At 37.2% G+C, this 17,452-nt stretch overlaps 1 protein-coding gene across 28 annotated transcripts in view; it reads left to right on the top strand.

Moving 5' to 3' along the window:
* The window catches only part of LOC135221710 (rho GTPase-activating protein 21-A-like), a 669,873-nt gene that overhangs the window by 574,308 nt on the left and 78,113 nt on the right, over positions 1–17,452 (top strand). For all 28 annotated transcript variants that reach the window (XM_064259480.1, XM_064259473.1, XM_064259475.1 and 25 more), the window contains 2 exons: positions 4,935–5,109; positions 7,503–7,592. In XM_064259480.1, coding sequence (XP_064115550.1) covers positions 4,935–5,109; positions 7,503–7,592 — 265 coding nt within the window. The remainder of the gene's footprint in view (positions 1–4,934; positions 5,110–7,502; positions 7,593–17,452) is intronic.

Genomic DNA, 17,452 nt, shown 5'->3' with positions numbered 1-17,452 from the left:
TGCCTGCGTATCTCTTATATTTGATATATGTGTGTGTGTGTATATATATATATATATATATATATATATTAATATATATATATATATATATATATATATATATAATATATATATATGGGTGGATACATATTATGATGCTAAAGCCAGAAAGCTATGCAAATAATCAGTGACCTTTATCGAGTCTAAACTAAATCTAATTGAAAGACTAAGTGTATTGTAGTATCGTTCATGGTAAGGAAGATGCACAGTTATGAACAAACAAATTGTTCCACTATGAAATGGTTAAACAATCATGGAGAATCCGTTATGCTGAAATGATATTGTCTTTGCAGTACTGTGCTGTATCCTACTCAATTATTCTTCAAGTAAATATGTAAGGACCGTAAATACTCTTTATATATTATATATTATATATATTATATATATATATATATATATATATATATATATATGATGTGAGTGTGTGTGTGTTGTGTGTGTGTGTGTGTGTGTGTGTGTGTGTGTATATATCTCAAGTATAATGGGCCCATTAAAACACTTGGTTTAAAGCTAAGGACTATACTTATTTCGGTGGTCTGACAGTGAATGACAGAAGTTACATTGGCGAAATATATAGTGGGAGATATAGCCCTTAGCTTTAAACCAGTGTTTTAATGGGCATTTTATACTTGAGACGTATCCTGTTTGAACAGAAGAATTCATATATATATATATATATATATATATATATATATATATATATATATATATATATATATATATATGTGTGTGTGTGTGTGTGTGTGTGTGTGTGTGTGTGTGTGTGTGTGTGTGTGTGTATGTATATATACATACTCAAGAGTATTTGCTGTCTTTGCATATTTATTTGAAAAATAATTGAGTAGGCTACAGCATTTCAGCATAACGGATTCTCCAGAATTGTTTTACCAGTTCATAGTGGAACCATTTCTTTGATCATAACTGTGCATCTTAGTATGAATAGAAATGACAATTGTCCCTAGCCTTTCAATCAGATTTAGTTTTTACTCGACAAAGGTCACTGATTGTCTATAGAGCTTTCTGGTTTTAGCATCATATGTCGTCCACCCACATCCCAATTTTATGATACAAACAGGCCATTGAAGTATTCAATAATGAATGCCAGTCCATAATTAATTGCTCTTTTACTGCTTTTGATATTTTACAGCCTCCCTTTATAGGCTATTGTTGTAAATGTTGAACCGTCGTTTATAATTATACCTAGCAGTCATTCTTTTGCAATAATTGGGATGGGGAATTCGTCATCACCCCCCACACCCTCTCTCTCTCTCTCTCTCTCTCTCTCTCTCTCTCTCTCTCTCTCTCTCGTCTATTGCATTACAGAGTTAGTTAAAGGTAATCGGTGTTTTCTATTGTGTACACTGTGACAAAAATATGTAAGCGAAAAAGGTAGTTGTCAGTGTAGAAAATGCAGGACAACGTCATGATTTAAATATTTTCGTATACTTTTTTCAGATTTTATAATCCTTATTTTGAGTTCCTCATATTTAATGCAGAGTTAACTTTGCAATATTCTCAGATTACGTGGAGCGTGGGATAAATGAAATTTCATTCATCTTGGCATCTGTGGTTGGAATATAGATTAATTGACCTAGGGACGGGTAGTTACGAGTCGAAAGAAATGATGCTTAAAAATCTAATGGGGCCCATTATTTGATCATTGTATTAAACAACTATTTTATTTTTTATTTTTGAACATATAGCAGTTAATTACTAGCGGCTCACATTTAACCTAGTAAAATCTTAGTAAGATGATAACAGTTTTAAAAGTTTCCCATACGTATCGTAGTATAACCATTTTCTATAATAATTTTTAAGGCCGTTTTCTTTGATGAAGGGGAACCATTGTAATCCTTGATAAATTAGTGTTTGTGATAGTTTTACCTTTCTTTTGTGTGTTTTATACGATTTAAAAGGTATTTTGTAGTTTATATTAGAAGTTACGAAAAATATTCTATAACCGTTCACTGCATAAGTGTTGACTAATTTTTCCAAGAGTAGTACGGAGGTTATTATACAGTGTTTCATTTTCTCATAGTATACCAAGGTTTTAGGCATAGTAGATGAGACGCATTGATTAATGTTTATTTTATTGTTTGGCGTAAGTTTTGGGGATTCAGTGTTTTATATAAAGATTGACCATAATATTAGCCATTTGAATGAGGAATATTTTAATTTGTTCAGCTGATTGCTTTATTTTATTTATTTGTTTATTTATTTTTGACTGTTAGGGAATATATTACTATTTTCATCCAATCCATTGAGATACTGGCTATTTAAAATAGTATTTGATCCAATTTTATCCAAGATAAATAAACCAAAAAATTATTAACCGGTATATTAATTGATAATAGTGGAGGTAGGAGTTCAAGATTTCGGTCTTCTATTGGAAGCACGATAAGTCTTATTATCCTTGTCTTACCAGTTTGTGGATACGAGATTTTCATCGTTAAATTTATTCTTAGAAATACAATGTCCATTGCACATTTTGGATTCTGGCGTCAGTGACAAAAAGATGTTGGGAAAAGTTTGGCTTTGGCTTGTTTTTGCATGAATCTGAAGACACCTTAAAGTTCGTTCTTTCCCAGAACAGGAATGAATATACTGTATATGTTTAAATGCACACGTACACGCGTGCGCGCAACACACACACACACACACACAAACAAACAAACAAACAAACACACTTTCAACATTAAAACTGTTAACATAATAGTGGGTAGCTCTAGTTAAAGAAACAGGGAATTGCCGTTATTGCATTCAAGTGATGGATTGAGAGTGAACAGTGTGTGTGTGTGTGTTTTATATATATATATATATATATATATATATATATATATATATATTTGTGTGGGTGTGTGTACGTGTGTGCAACTTTGCAAATTACCTTTGTCATGGATTTCATAATGAAAAACGTGGTTGGAGACGGAAAGCAATGTTTGGATTGGAGTATCATACAATCTTAACAGACATAGAATATGTAGATGATTCAATTCTAATCAGCAAATGCCACAATATAAAAAAAGATTGCTCATTAGAGTGCATCTTATATTTAGAGAGATGAGACACAAAATGAATAAAAGAAAATAGAAGTACCGCCGTGTAATATAGTTTGCACAAAGGACCTGAGTAGCATTAGAACAAGAAAGGACTACGGGGGTAGAAACTTCCAAATACGTGTAGGAGCAGCGACATCCGGTACAGGTTCCCATGAGTTGTAATTTAGCGAAAAATGAAGGCAATATAAGATGGGCAGGTTAGTTAGAATTTGACAGCCACTATAAACAAGCTTGCATTAGACAGAGGTTACATGAAAGATCATCACGCGCATTCGCATAACAGATGAAAACAGATGCAGGCTAACATTTATATGCAGGTGACGTTCTGATTCAGTGCATTATGACAGACTAGAATTTTTTTCTACATTCGCGCTCTCTTGCTAACATGACGAGCCTCGTTAAATTCAGTATCGTCGGCTCCAAACCCCTGCGACGCAAAAGCTTCTGTGAAATTGCACCATTCGTGCCTTTTCCATGTTTTATCTTCCACAAATCTCTTGCGTCATTTCTCGTAGTTCTTATCCAAGATCTTGGTCTTCCAATTTCTCCTGTGGAGCCCAGTTGACATATTCATTTCACTATTTTCTCATCTACGTATGGAACTTCGGTAATTTCCCTTATGATATTAGTTAGATCTACTACAATGCCATCTGACTCCTAATAGTCTTCTTAAAGCTTCACTCTCCGCCGACAAAATCGCTTAGATATAGTGCTTTTGCGTCGCAGGGGTTTGGAGGCGACGATACTGAATTTAATGAGGCTCGTCATGTTAGCAAGAGAGCGCGAATGTAGGAAAAAATTCTAGTCTGTCATAATGCACTGAATCAGAACGTCACCTGCATATAAATGTTAGCCTGCATCTGTTTTCATCTGTTATGCGAATGCGTGTGATGATCTTTCATGTAACTTCTGTCTAATGCAAGCTTGTTTATAGTGATAGAAAATGAAAATGCAATAGTAACGGGAATTTTGAAATATTTACCAATTAATATTGGAAGCTACCAAAGATCGAACAGTTACCAAGGTGACATGCGATGTATGCTTTTTTTTTTTTATCGAGAGGAAAAGCAAAGTGCAATTGCGACTCCCTTTAAATTCGTCTGTGATGCCTGGGCAGCGGTGTTCAATACAAAGAAGCCTTTTGTGCTTTACCTCTGCATCCTTTTTTTCTTTCCCATCCTCTAATGATGTCTCCTCCCACTGCTGCCTCTCCAGTCTCACCCTTTTGTCGCCGCGCAGGTTCATGCAAATTTTTAATTGGTATGCAAGGGAGTTTTTCCGTCTTGATCGATTGTCTTCAAAAGGATGGAAATTAAAACTTTATCAGTGCCGCGTGTGTTCCGGTCGAGGCTCTCTCTCTCTCTCTCTCTCTCTCTCTCTCTCTCTCTCTCTCTCTCTCTCTCTCTCTCTCTCTCTCTCTCTCTATGTAGTTAGCATTGAATTAAATATTACGATAATCGCATCGTTCTTTGAAATATGTATTTTGCACATCTGGAAAACTTTAAAATACGGCATTTATATATAGGGGTCACACAGCCATTTTGAGGTGGAGTTTGACCTGCCCTTTAGCGGCAGATTTATCCTATTATCTTTTTTTTTCATAGCTTATTATCTTATTATCGTCATATTTGTGAGTTATAATACGAAGTAAGTATCAGAGTAACCATTTAAATGGTTTTAATGATTTATCCTGATTTTTGTTTTATTAATTTTTGTTTTCGTTTATTTTTTATTATATTTTGAGTTATTTCAATATATTTTTCTTTCCCGATGTTCTTGGCATTGTTCATTCATGATTTGTTTTAATTGAACGTCGCTTCTCTATTCCTTTTCCAGGGCTGATCGCAGCGATGGCGTAGAACTGGTGAGGGTGGTCGGAGGTGTTGTGGCCACCCCCAGCACTCCTGCTGGCCCTCTGTGCGTTGCAGATCTGCCCTCCCCGGCTTCCTTGCACTCGGCCGTCCTCCGCCAGGGGACGCTCAATGTCAAGCTCACCATTGTGGATGGGAAGGTAATAATGTGTTTGTGTCTCCTTAGGAAAGGCAATGTTTGGTTTAGGTAAACCAGAGAAATGCTCGCTTTTTAGTTTTTTTTTGTAAAAGAAAACTATTAAGGTGGCTTTAAAGGTCTGTTCGTCCGCATGTTTCTGTCCGCCCTCAGATCTTAAAAACTCCTGAAGCTAGAGGGCTGCAAAATGGTAGCCTATGTGGATCATCCACCTCCAATCATTAAACATACAAAATTGCAGCCCGCTAGCCTGAGAAGTTTTCATTTAATTTAAGGTTAAAGTTAGGCATGGTCGTACATCTGGCAACGAAACAACACAGGCCACCACGGCCGGATGAGAGTAATGGGTCTTGGCTGAGAATTTCGTACAGCATTATACGTTGTACAGAAAACTCGATTGCTCCTGAGGAACTTGTTGTGTTAGACTTCTTTGTCATGTAACTGTTAAGCAGGTTTAGAATATAAAGTAACCCAACAGCTTAATCTAAATGAAATTTTCCAGCAAGGTATATGATTTGTATTATCAATATCTCTGCTAGAATTATGTTTAAGTTATGACGCCGAATAAAAAAAAAAAATGTGGATTTAATTTCAAACGTTTCTTAGTCTTCTGTTATTCTTGGAATAACTCTTTCTTTGGAAATTGTGAGATTCTTCAGACTGACAGCTTTGGAAGTGTTGCTCAGGTAACGTTAATTTATGGCTGTGATTTCATTTCTTTTTTTTATTTAATTAATCTTTTCGTATTCCAATTGAATGAAAGAGTCAGTGTGTAATATGTGCTTCTCTATATGATTTGGTATGATGGTATTTCTTGGTGACGTGAAAGTTAAAATCTTGGAAGAATTCTTGTGGTCATCATTCCAAAATGAGGCCGTTCATTTTTAACGTATAACTTGCTCACAGAAGGTCATCTCTTAAAAGTATATGCTAATTAATATCCAACCGCGTCATATTGTAGTGCAGAATTATAGTTAGTTTAGAATAATGTACATTCTTATACTAAGTAAGTAAGAGTGTTAATTAATATCCCGTGACTTACTATGTACAGTAATAGCTGTATTTTAAAGCGATGTAGATGAATATGCTAATTAGGACCCTATGACGTAATACTGTATTAAGAAATTGACTGTCTGTTCCAGAATAATATAGGTGGATTTATTCTTTGTCTCTAACAGTTTAGTGTGGAATATGGTTTATAATTTAGATATTATTATAAATATAGTTTTAGTTGAATATAGACATTTGAACGCAAGGTCAACTCTCTCTCTCTCTTTATCGCATTTGGTTAGCCATGAAGGCCTTACCTGGCACATGGGTCCAGTCCCCTATGGAGGCTATGATGTTGCCACCCCCACATAGGATGCGCGGCTTTTGTCTGGTATGGTGTGTATTTGCGTCACAGAAATACATCACAGACACTTGATCGCCGACGTTCTGGGAAAATGGGAGTAGAATTATGGTGATGAGTAATATTTGTGTAAAAGAACTTGAAAGGTTGCGGCGACTCTCTCTCTCTCTCTCTCTCTCTCTCTCTCTCCAACCCTTTCACCTTTGGTTGTGTTCTTGGGGTAACTCGATATAATATACGCAAACTCCTCTTCCACTTTCTCTTTCCCATCGCCTGTAAACAAACCACATCAACATACATAAACTTCACGAGCACACTCATGAAAGGTCGTCATAAATGTATAATTGCTGTGTATTTATTGCATGATGACGAGGCTGTAGTTAAGTGTTTCTGAAGACGAATTGTAATTAAAATATGGAATTAATATGAGAATTGGCAAGCGAAAGCGTCGTGCAAGACAGACCCTGGGGGAGCGTCGAGAATGCCACGTGGGAGAAGTTGTGATTGAAAGGAAAGTGATAGGACCGTTTTTCCTCCTTTTGTTTGAGCCACGATATTTACCCAAAGGCTGGAGGCAAAGGGTTCGTGAAGAGGGTCACGTCAGCTCTTATTCTTCGAGGTGCCGTCCTCCAATTAGGTTGTTGCCTCCCAGAGACACAATTTACCCTCCTTTTGTGGTCCCTGTAACAAGACACCATTTTTCAGATGATTACGGCGTTTGCTAGCAATCGTTTTGTTTGATGTATTCCTTGCCTGATTTTGTCATGTTGACGAGAGAGGGAATCATTCGTTATTTTTATTTTTTTTTTTTTTTGCTTTATGTAACAGATATGGCACTTGAAATTGTTTTGTAGTTTTTCTAACAATTGTATTGTTTTGCTGTATGTATTTCTTCTGTGTTTTAAGAAAGGCTTATTATATCGTTAGTTCAGACGTATACATCGTAAATAGTATGCAATCTAACAATAATTGTCTTTGCAGATTTTATTTTTATTTTGACAGTATTGTGCATGTGTTTACTGATTTGTTTTGTGCTGTCGTTCCAGAAAGCGGGAGATCGATCGTGGAAGAACGTGTGGGCGGTGGTGCAAGGGCGGGCGCTCATTTTCTACAAAGATCGACAGCATGCCCTCCAGGTACAGTCACCCACTACCCCTTCTCTTGCCTATTTTCTTACCTTGTTCGTCGAAAAGTGATGTAATTCTGTCCACGGAGGTATTTAATACGATTATTTTCCCTATTTTCCTTTTCTGTTTACTTTTTTCAAGTTAATTGGTAGATTATTGCTTGAAGGGAAAGTTATTTTTATCTATGGAAGGTTTCATTTCGTGTATCTGATTCTGTTTCAGTATTTTCTTTATATGACTTGGGATTATCGACATTTTTACGATTATTCTTCGTATATAGTAGGTTAAGGTCTAACATTACGAGGAAGGCGTTTTAACTTAATTTGTAAAAAAAGACCTTTTATATCCTAATGATAAATGAAATATTGATGTATTAATTAGACTACTTGCTTCTCATCTCCTTCGGTTTTCTTGGTTCAGGTAATAAAATCCGTGCGCTTCTACTCTGCTTTAGTGAAGGACATTCATCGTTCGTCACCGGATGTGATTCATTTATTTTTTGTTCCACTTGTCATTTCTTTTTTCATACTCTGTTGTCTTGGTTAGAAAGTATAATTCTAACTGCGTTTTTTTTTTTCGAAATTGTTTTCCTTCGGGTTTTGCAATCCAAGGTTTGAATTGCATGACAGGTTCCTATTTGATCACATTTTTATTAGCTCATTGAAACATTTAATTCCCTACATTTGTTCATAGCAACTGAAGATAATGCCGCTTGTATAGGGTCATACTTTTACGGTATCAGTGTGATTATAGAATTGGATTAGTTCATTAGCTCTGTTATGGACTAGTGGTTTCTCAGTTTGTACGCATAATAAGCGTGACTACATAAAATTGATCCTTGAAATGATCAGTAACATTAAATGTCATGTGTCATTAGCGTACTTTGTCATACGATCTTTTATCTGTTTTCCAAGGAAGAAAGGATACAGCATACAGCTTTTTGTCATTTTTCCGGTCTTTCGTTTGCACGTGACGTCACCATCCAAGATTTCCGAGGAAGCGAGCGCTATAGGCTTAGAAGTCGCGGTTTGGCGCGTTTAAAATGACGTGGACGAATCGTTGGTGACGCCTCCATCTGACGTCGATTCTGTTTTCGTTGCTCAGCCGAGTGTGAAATTTGACATTTTTGTTGTGGCATCGCCTGTAAGACGATCTCGGTGGCATTTCCGCTCCGTCCGTCTTGTCACTCACTTCCTTTGCCGTTGTCCTAAATCTTGAACTGAATTTTAGTTATTTAAAGAGAGAGCCGTAGTGTTACTAACTTACTGATCACACGTAACGCGTGTGTTCTGTTTTCGATGGATATGCGAAGAACCGTAGATTTGATTTGACAATCTCTGTCTCATCTAATAAGCGTTTAGCCATCTCGAGTTGGTGTTTCTCTTCACTCTCGGTTATCTGATTCGCCTTAGGTAGTGTCACTGGCTTATAATAGCCCGTACTGATAACATTTTGTTTTGGATTACGTAACGCTGCTAGAAGATTATATCTAATGATTGAATACGCGTCTTATCTCTTTTGAGGTGACTTTTCATTTTGTAGGTTATTTATAATGTGTTTGCTATAAAGACTTCTTTTGTTTTTATTTGCTGAGGTATTCAAGAGTTTTTTTAAGTATGATTTGCTGCACAATGAAATCCTTATAATTTTGCCATGATAAATAATAGTTTGCAATAATACGGTTTGGCCGGACTTGATGATCAGAACTTGTAGGTAAAACGTTTTAGTATATTACAATGTAGCCCAAGAGGATAGTAGGTGTTTATAATTGTTGAGCTGGTATAGTGGCTTCCAATCCTGTTTCTTGTGCACATGATTTTTGAAGGTTTAACGGGAAAAATATCAAAACCACCTTCGTACCTTTTCTACATTAGGCAATTTTTCCTTTCTGATTGTGCTTCAACAAGGATCCCGTATACTAGATTTTTACCTAACAAATCAAATGTCATTTACTTCTCGGTTTCTTCGTCCATCACTGAAAAGGGAAGATAAATCTTGTTTGAAATATTTTAAAATGCCCCGTTAGAGGAGGCGTCTTATTCCAGATCCTTTGGAAAAGAGTGAGTTCTGGTGGGTGTGTCTGCCAGCGAATCCCAAACCACCCACGTCCAGACACGCCCATCAAACAACCTTCTTCCCACGCACCCCACCTAACGAATTTGCTCGACCGAGCACTCTCTCTCTCCCGCCTCCCCTCCCATCCCCTCCCCGTTCTCCCCCTCCTCTGCAGAAACCATCCCCTCTACACCCTCGTTGTCAAGCCTCCTTTTTTTTTTTATCTCTGATTGTTTGATGTCATTGATTACCATTGCAATCTCAAACCCGTATCTGGCACCCTTTGTATGTTGAACTCATCATCGATTTTATTATTTTTAAGTCAGGTTCGCATAGGTTGGCTGTACTTGTCATCCGTCCTTATTCACCGTGAAAGCCCCGTCACACACTCACACAGACTGTGTTTGATTTGTCGACATGAAGGTTTTCTAAGACAGATGACAAAATTCACAGCAGACGAAACCTCTCTCTTCTCTCTCTCTCTCTCTCTCTCTCTCTCTCTCTCTCTCTCGATAAATTTGAAATTAAAGCATTAGTTCTTTATTTTCATCTTTTTATCGTTTGCTGTAACGACGCCCAGGAGAGCTGTTTCTCTTGATTCAAGAACCCGCCAATTTTTACGGATTCACACGTGAAAGAAAATGAAAATGATTGAAGCTCTTAGAGATCACCTTGATTTTCCTCCACTGTGAGAAAAAAAAAAGACAGAAAATGGTACTCTAACAGGGATTAGGTTTGGACAATTAGTCAGTCATGCGACAAGTTCCGAGCAAGACAAGGAAACACTTTCGGGTACCACACCCTTGTAAGCAGCTAAGAAGGCCTCTCAAGACGGCACCTGGTCGAGTAGTACGAGTCTTTTATTAACCTGATATTATGGGAGTGCCTCACAGCATTAGTAGGATTCTCTTGTTGATATAGGACTGAAGTCCTCCATCGAGTCCTAACAAAAATAAAGGACAGTCTGACAGATCTGTGTGAGAGGCTGGGCTGAGACACACGTGACGAAATTGACAGATTTAACACTAGTGAAATTTAACAATGGTGAGACACTCGTTTGATAAGTCAGTGACATCCATTCACCTTCGTTCAAGTCACTTGATGGAGTTCTTATGCATAACTCCTTCTCTCTCTCTCTCTCTCTCTCTCTCTCTCTCTCTCTGTTGATAATTGCGTATAGAATATCAGGTACTGTCCTTTAATTATAAGAAGGCAACACCCCATAGCTTATAGCAAACCACAAACCTTTGACCCGCTCGACGATGCTTGACTGTGCTGGGCGTGGTGGCGTTCGCATAGCTGTCCCATGATAACGCCGGATGTAGTTTATTACGAAAGTGTCTGCTTGCTTTGGCTTGGTAGTGTTCCTTCCTACCAGCCAACAGGGGCCTAAACGGTCTGGTTTTGTTTTAGGGGGTTCGACTTTGAATGCAAAACAACCTTCGCTCTTCAGGAACTAAGGAAAGTAAAGAATCCTTCAGTTAATCCCTTTACCTACATGACTCATGTCGCAGTTCAATGATGTTTGTTTTCCATCTCTTGAGCGGCAAGTGGTAAAAATACTCTTTATTGTTATTTTTACTTTTGGAACTCTGTTAAGTTGATAACTGTAAACAGTGTTTGAGTAAACGCCTGAATAATGCTTGTGATCCTATATTTTAGACTTAGACTTTGATATCGAGAGAGAGAGAGAGAGAGAGAGAGAGAGAGAGAGAGAGAGAGAGAGAGAGAGAAACCCTCTGTTCTGTCACTGGTTCCCTTTGTTCCAAATCGGCGTACATGTTGCTAAGGGGGCCCGGTAAAGATTTGTCAAAATAGAAGTGCATTACCACACTGCTTTTCTTAAAGACGTTGACATTTATGTAGGTAATTGCAAGTCACTTAAATCTCCTTTTTGTAAGTTATCCTTCTTTCCGTGGGAAAAAAAAAAACCTGTTTTCACTTTAATTTCTGCTGGTCTGAGGTGTTTAGATGTGTCTGGGAGTAGAGCAGACTGACGTGAAGCAAATAAACAAAATGAAGTAGGCATTCTCTCTCTCTCTCTCTTTTCTATAAATCAATATTTTCAATGAAATTTTGGCGTCGGAGATCTGGAATGAAGTATTATTTGTTTTTGTTTTGTCTTTCTGTCTTAAAAATGCGGCATTTCCGCTCAAATTCTACCACGACGAAATAGTGTCACGGCGCCCAATTTATTTGGTTTTATTTGTGGTAGTATATCGTGCATCTCTCAGTCCTTCTCTCATTCAAGTATCTGGAAATTGAATGAAAATGGGATTTCAGAATAAGTAAGTTCTTCGCTACAACTCATGTTCAATTGCTATAGTTTTTAATTCCTTATATTTTTTCTGTTACTCAAAAGTCAAATAGGTTTAGGAAAATGACATTTAGATTAGTATTTTGTACATAGAAGTCAAACCAAATTGCATTATTATATATATATATATATAATATATATATAGATATATATATATTATATATATATATAATTTTTGCTTTTTTTTTTTTTTTTTTATTTTTTTTTTTTTTTTTTTTTTTTTTTTTTTTTTTTTTTTTTTTTATCTATATATAATTTTTCTTTTTTTTTTTTTTTTTCTTTTTTTATTTTTTGTTTTTTTTTTTTTTTGCTGGGAGAATTGTCTTGATAGTATCAACTTGTTCGGATGAAAACCATGAGAAGGGAGGCCGGAGATAAGTGGAGATTGATGAAAGATAAAGCACACGAAGTAAATTCGTAGCGTTGTTTCAGAGGGTCTTAGCGTCACACTGAATTAGACAAATACATACATACATGTATACAGTCAGTTTCTTCTGCAAAGTTGGTTCACTCCGTCAGTCTTGGCTTAGAACGTCATAAATAAATATAGCTCAACCAGCAATGGGTGGTTTCCCTTGTCTTCAGAAAGCGTGATTCACTACGGATAGCAGTAATTAAAGTCGAATAGGAAATAAAGTGTTTATTTAATACACAGGATTACTCACCATCCTGTCATCATTACGCATCCTTTTGTGATATATTGGAGAATCTATTTTTCGATTAGTTGGCGGGTAATGTGGAGAATTGTACATTAAGCGCATTTTTATTCTCCATCTAGGTTCTCTTTCGCACGAAAAGAACTAAAGGGAAGTTAAAAAATAAACTTTAAGTAGACATGAAAAAAGCAGAACCAATGTGTATAGACCTGCGATGTTTGCAGTGAATGCCCTGGGAAGAATGCGGGAATGTCATTGATTTTAATTGATGCCACAGATGAAAATGAGTATTTGGTCCTTATGTCCTGATAGCCTTCAATCTTGACATATAAATAACCTCACCGAGAATATTATTCTCTTTTTTGGTAGGGCAGATAGAATTGTTTAGTACATAATGTTATTAATTATGTGATTGCAGATTGCGATGACAGGTCATGATGAACTCATCTATTACTGGGCTTATTAGGAGGAAATAGCTCAGTTTGCAAGCAATACGTTAGTCCCCGGGGGTGGGGTGAAAGGAGGGGGCGGGGTGATGTAGTAATTTTCCGATAGTTTATGAATAATAATAATAATAATAATAATAATAATAATAATAATAATAATAATAATAATAATAATAATACCTTAAGTGTGAATGGAAAGAGGTCTATTGACCAAGCGTGAGTGTTGACACCAGAGAGAGAGAGAGAGAGAGAGAGAGAGAGAGAGAGAGAGAGAAATTTGGGAAAAATGGTTTGAATATTGAGAAAACATAGAAGTTGACAGTAATCAAAAAGATATCACCGTGAAAGTGAAGATCTTGTTAGAATTATAAACAAAAGCGACGGTTTTCCTGTCAATCTCCGGTTGAAGGAGGTCTCGCTGGATCTTTTAAGGTTCTTTGGCATTCTTATAACTGGAATGATGATGCGAGGAAATAGGTACTTAGACGGACGCAGATATGCAGGAGTAAAGGAAATGTATAAGAATGGATCAAGTGCTGCATGTGGATGACTCTATGTCATTTGGCCACAGAAAAAGGTTAAAAAAAGAACGACAGTTGAGATGAGGATATTTAAAGATCAGTAAATGTAGTAATACCTGAGAAAATGGCAGCAAGGATCGAGAGGTTGTAGTTTACATATAGTGCTGAGGCTTGTTTATATTTACACAGTTTCTTTATATGCTATATTTCTGCAAACAAATAAAAGAGGTTTAGGGAATCTTGTATGTTTTGACTTGCTCCCTTAGTAACTAGAGTAGGTGTTCAGGTGTACACGTTTCATTTACCTTAGATATAAAAAAAATTCTTAGTGTGTTTATTGTGAATTATAAGATAAACGAACATTGTGCCATTATCATTCTTAACCCGAGTTGACAAGTCAAACATTCTTTATTTATCATTATAATGGCATAATATGAGAATGTTTTCTCAGTTCAGGGTCCATAGCTTGTACATACACACACACACACACACACACACACACACATATATATATATATATATATATATAATGTGTGTGTGTGTTTATTTAGTTACTTGACCATACTATCGTAAGGTTGTTATTAGGTAAAAGACCTTTATGCTTATTTCTCTCTTACATTCTTGTAGAGCATAAACGTCGACGCGCAGTCTCTCAGCTGTGAGATATATGTATGTATTTTTTTATATATATATAAATCATACGGTACATCTGTGAGTTGGCCCAGTTGTGTCCGTGTGTCATGCTTGAACACTTAGTCATGGGGGTTACTGACACTTTTAAAGTTTTCCCAGCCATGCTGTGTTATATAATATGTCTCCGTGAAGCGATCAATGGATATGTGGAGACTTCGGTTGCCATATGGGGTCGTCCTCTTCTTTGTTGCCATTAGATGTCTTATCCAATTATGACAATACTACCAACATCATGTTGTGTTTACGATAGTAAAATTTGGTCATGGAGCGTATTGTTGGTCATATTTTTGTAATAATAATGTTTTGTTTTTACGGTAAATAGCTTTTGTGTAAGTGTAAGCTAACATTATGTGAGATTTTGACCGATTTCTCTACTATTTTTTTTTTTATTATATTTGCAATTTTAGCGCTGTACTAAAATTCGCCAATGTCTTTTGATTGGGCGGTCGATATCACGGCTCGAACTGCATGCTTATTCTCTTGCCAGGTGCCACATGTAAAATGATTTACGAAGCATACGGACTTGGGATCTTAATACAAGGTTCGTGTGATATAATTTTCACAGTTACTTCTCGAGCATCAGCAAAACCACAATGGGCGTATTATACTTTGCCGAGCACACCAGTGTATGATTCTCTTCGACTATATTTTCTCATCAGACTTCTAGAAACTCTGCCTCGACAAAAATGTTGAGTCTGGCACGGACGTCGTCTTCACAAACGTCACGAAATATCCTTTCGAAAACCGCAGTTATCCGTAATTTTGATTAGTGCCTTATGTCTTCGTCAACTTATAGATTCTTCGTAAATTACTCACAATATCGGAATTTATCAGTGAATAATTTTATACTACATTAGTTTATCCCATTCGGACGACGGCATACCTGTTAGGGTTGTCTAGATGAGGAGAGTGGTTCTAGTTTGCGATAACTTAGGTACGTTGATAAACGTTTCCTCTCTATTGGTCTGCCGGCGGCAGGTCGTTCTTATCGACAGCCATTTTTGACAGGTCGACGACGACCTCTCGTTTTATTTGAGAAAGATTCGCACCTTATTAACGTATCGTTTGAATGAATGGTCCTGTCAGTGACAGATAATTAATTTGATTGAACCATGTCAAAGTATCAATAAATGTACATATTCATAGATGAAAGTTCTTTCCAGTTGCGTGCTCTTGACACCCCCACGACCTAACTAAGGGTCCCGTTGAATGGAGAGTAAATTGATTAGGAAAATAATTTGTGAATGAAAAGTCAGTTGCTTCCCAACGGAAATGCCGAAAAATTGCTAGGCTCTGAGACGTCAACATCAAGCCAACCGGTAGAGAATTTGTATGACTCATAAAATATGTTCTGCTTAAAGAGTTAACGACAAAATTGCTATATATCCCTACTGAACACACACACACACACACACACAAGCACTACTGGCTGTCTTGATTTCACGAAGTGACATCAGTGTCATCTCATGTGCTGCCACAGAAGAAGAAAGTAAAGTGTTAGCATTCTTATTCATCCGTGGGAAGGGTATGGGGTTCGGAAGTCACGTAAAGCCGTTGGTCCCGTTGCTGAATAACCACTGGTTCCATGCATCCTAACAACACCATACAAACAAAGAAAGGTATGTCGTATGGGAGCAGAAATCCAGATAGGAAATCTTTCCTTGAGAGGACGCATAATGGTTTTGGTGCAATATTATTAGGTGACGATTACAAGAACACTGGTCATCGACGCTGATTTTAATGACGCCACCTGTCACTACATCTCTCTTGGTTGTGAGGAGCCCGTAGTTTTTTTTTTTCTGTATTATCATACAGAACATTTACGCGGTCTCTCGTCGAAGACTGTTTGTCAGGTGCAGGCAAAAGACAAGAGTTGTTCAAGTTTACTATAAACTCTCTCTCTCTCTCTCTCTCTCTCTCTCTCTCTCTCTCTCTCGTTTCGCTGAAATAATTGGTTATTGTTTCTTTGTCATTTATATTTTATCTTCTGCTGTTTTCACATTGCTTTTAACATGAGGGTTTGTAACCTATGTACAATTGGAATTACGGTTGTTTTCATCACCAGTGATGTAACTTCATATTCTCTGTTAGCGAGGAATAATTATAATTAATAATAATAAAAAAAAAACATTCCAAGAACCTATGGTAATTGAAGCAAGATACGAATGTAACACTCTCTCTCTCTCTCTCTCTCTCTCTCTCTCTCTCTCTCTCTCTCTCTCTCATCATAAACAAGAAGAAAAGTTGACTATTCTTCGTCTTCCTCTATCGCGTCATTTGCACCTGACGCGTCCGTTGCTTTATCCCTCCCCTTCTTCCTCCCTCCTCTTCCTCCCCACCCCCTTCCTGTCATTGCCTTTTGCCTACCGCGTTCTCAGAAAGAGATTGTTAGTCTCTGAAAACAAGTGCAACAGCTGTGCTTTGATGAATGGAGCGTCCTCTCCGGGATGTTTCGGTTGATCATTTTCCAATTCCAAGGCTTTCAAAGTTCGTCACTCCGGTCCCGTCACTGTCTTTCATGTTCCATGCTCCATAGAGAAGCTAAAACCAGTCAAGAATATCTGTGCTCCAATTTTTTCCTCTGAATTCCTTCTCTGCATCTCGAGATACAGTTACGGCTGTCGTGATCTTCGGATGGAAAAGTATTGGAGAGGTGATGGTCACGCGAATTGCGCTCCTCGGTCCAGTGCGTTGACTCTCGTTTGGATACTTTTAATATTCTTAAGTATGGCATGTTTTTATGGTGGTTTAGTAAAATGATTCGTATTTCATTTTTTTATTTCCATAGGATAAAGGAATCGCGCCCCAGGATCTTTCTTTATTTATAATTTCAGGTGTATTGGATATTGTAGAGTGACGATGATCCGGGTGGTTAAAGAAATTTAACATTAAGACGTATGTATACACAATACAGACATTACAGATTACGATGCATCAATTTGTGATTAAATCTAACTTCTCGGAGGGATTTCGATTGGCCGACATCTCGGTAATGACGCCAGCTATATACGTAATAAGGCATTTTCATAGAACAGTGGGAGTATCCATCGTCTGGATGTGGAGGGGGGAGGGGCTGCCCCCCTTGAGTCAAAGCCTACATGTAATGTTGTCCGCTAGAGGATGCAAGTGGCGTGCGCGCGCTCTGGTTGCTTTGCCGCCTCCCACCCCTGTCCCTCAGTAG

This window comes from Macrobrachium nipponense, chromosome 3, assembly GCF_015104395.2.
Source record: "Macrobrachium nipponense isolate FS-2020 chromosome 3, ASM1510439v2, whole genome shotgun sequence".
Taxonomy (NCBI): domain Eukaryota; kingdom Metazoa; phylum Arthropoda; class Malacostraca; order Decapoda; family Palaemonidae; genus Macrobrachium; species Macrobrachium nipponense.
This window is presented reverse-complemented; position numbering and strand designations above follow the sequence as displayed.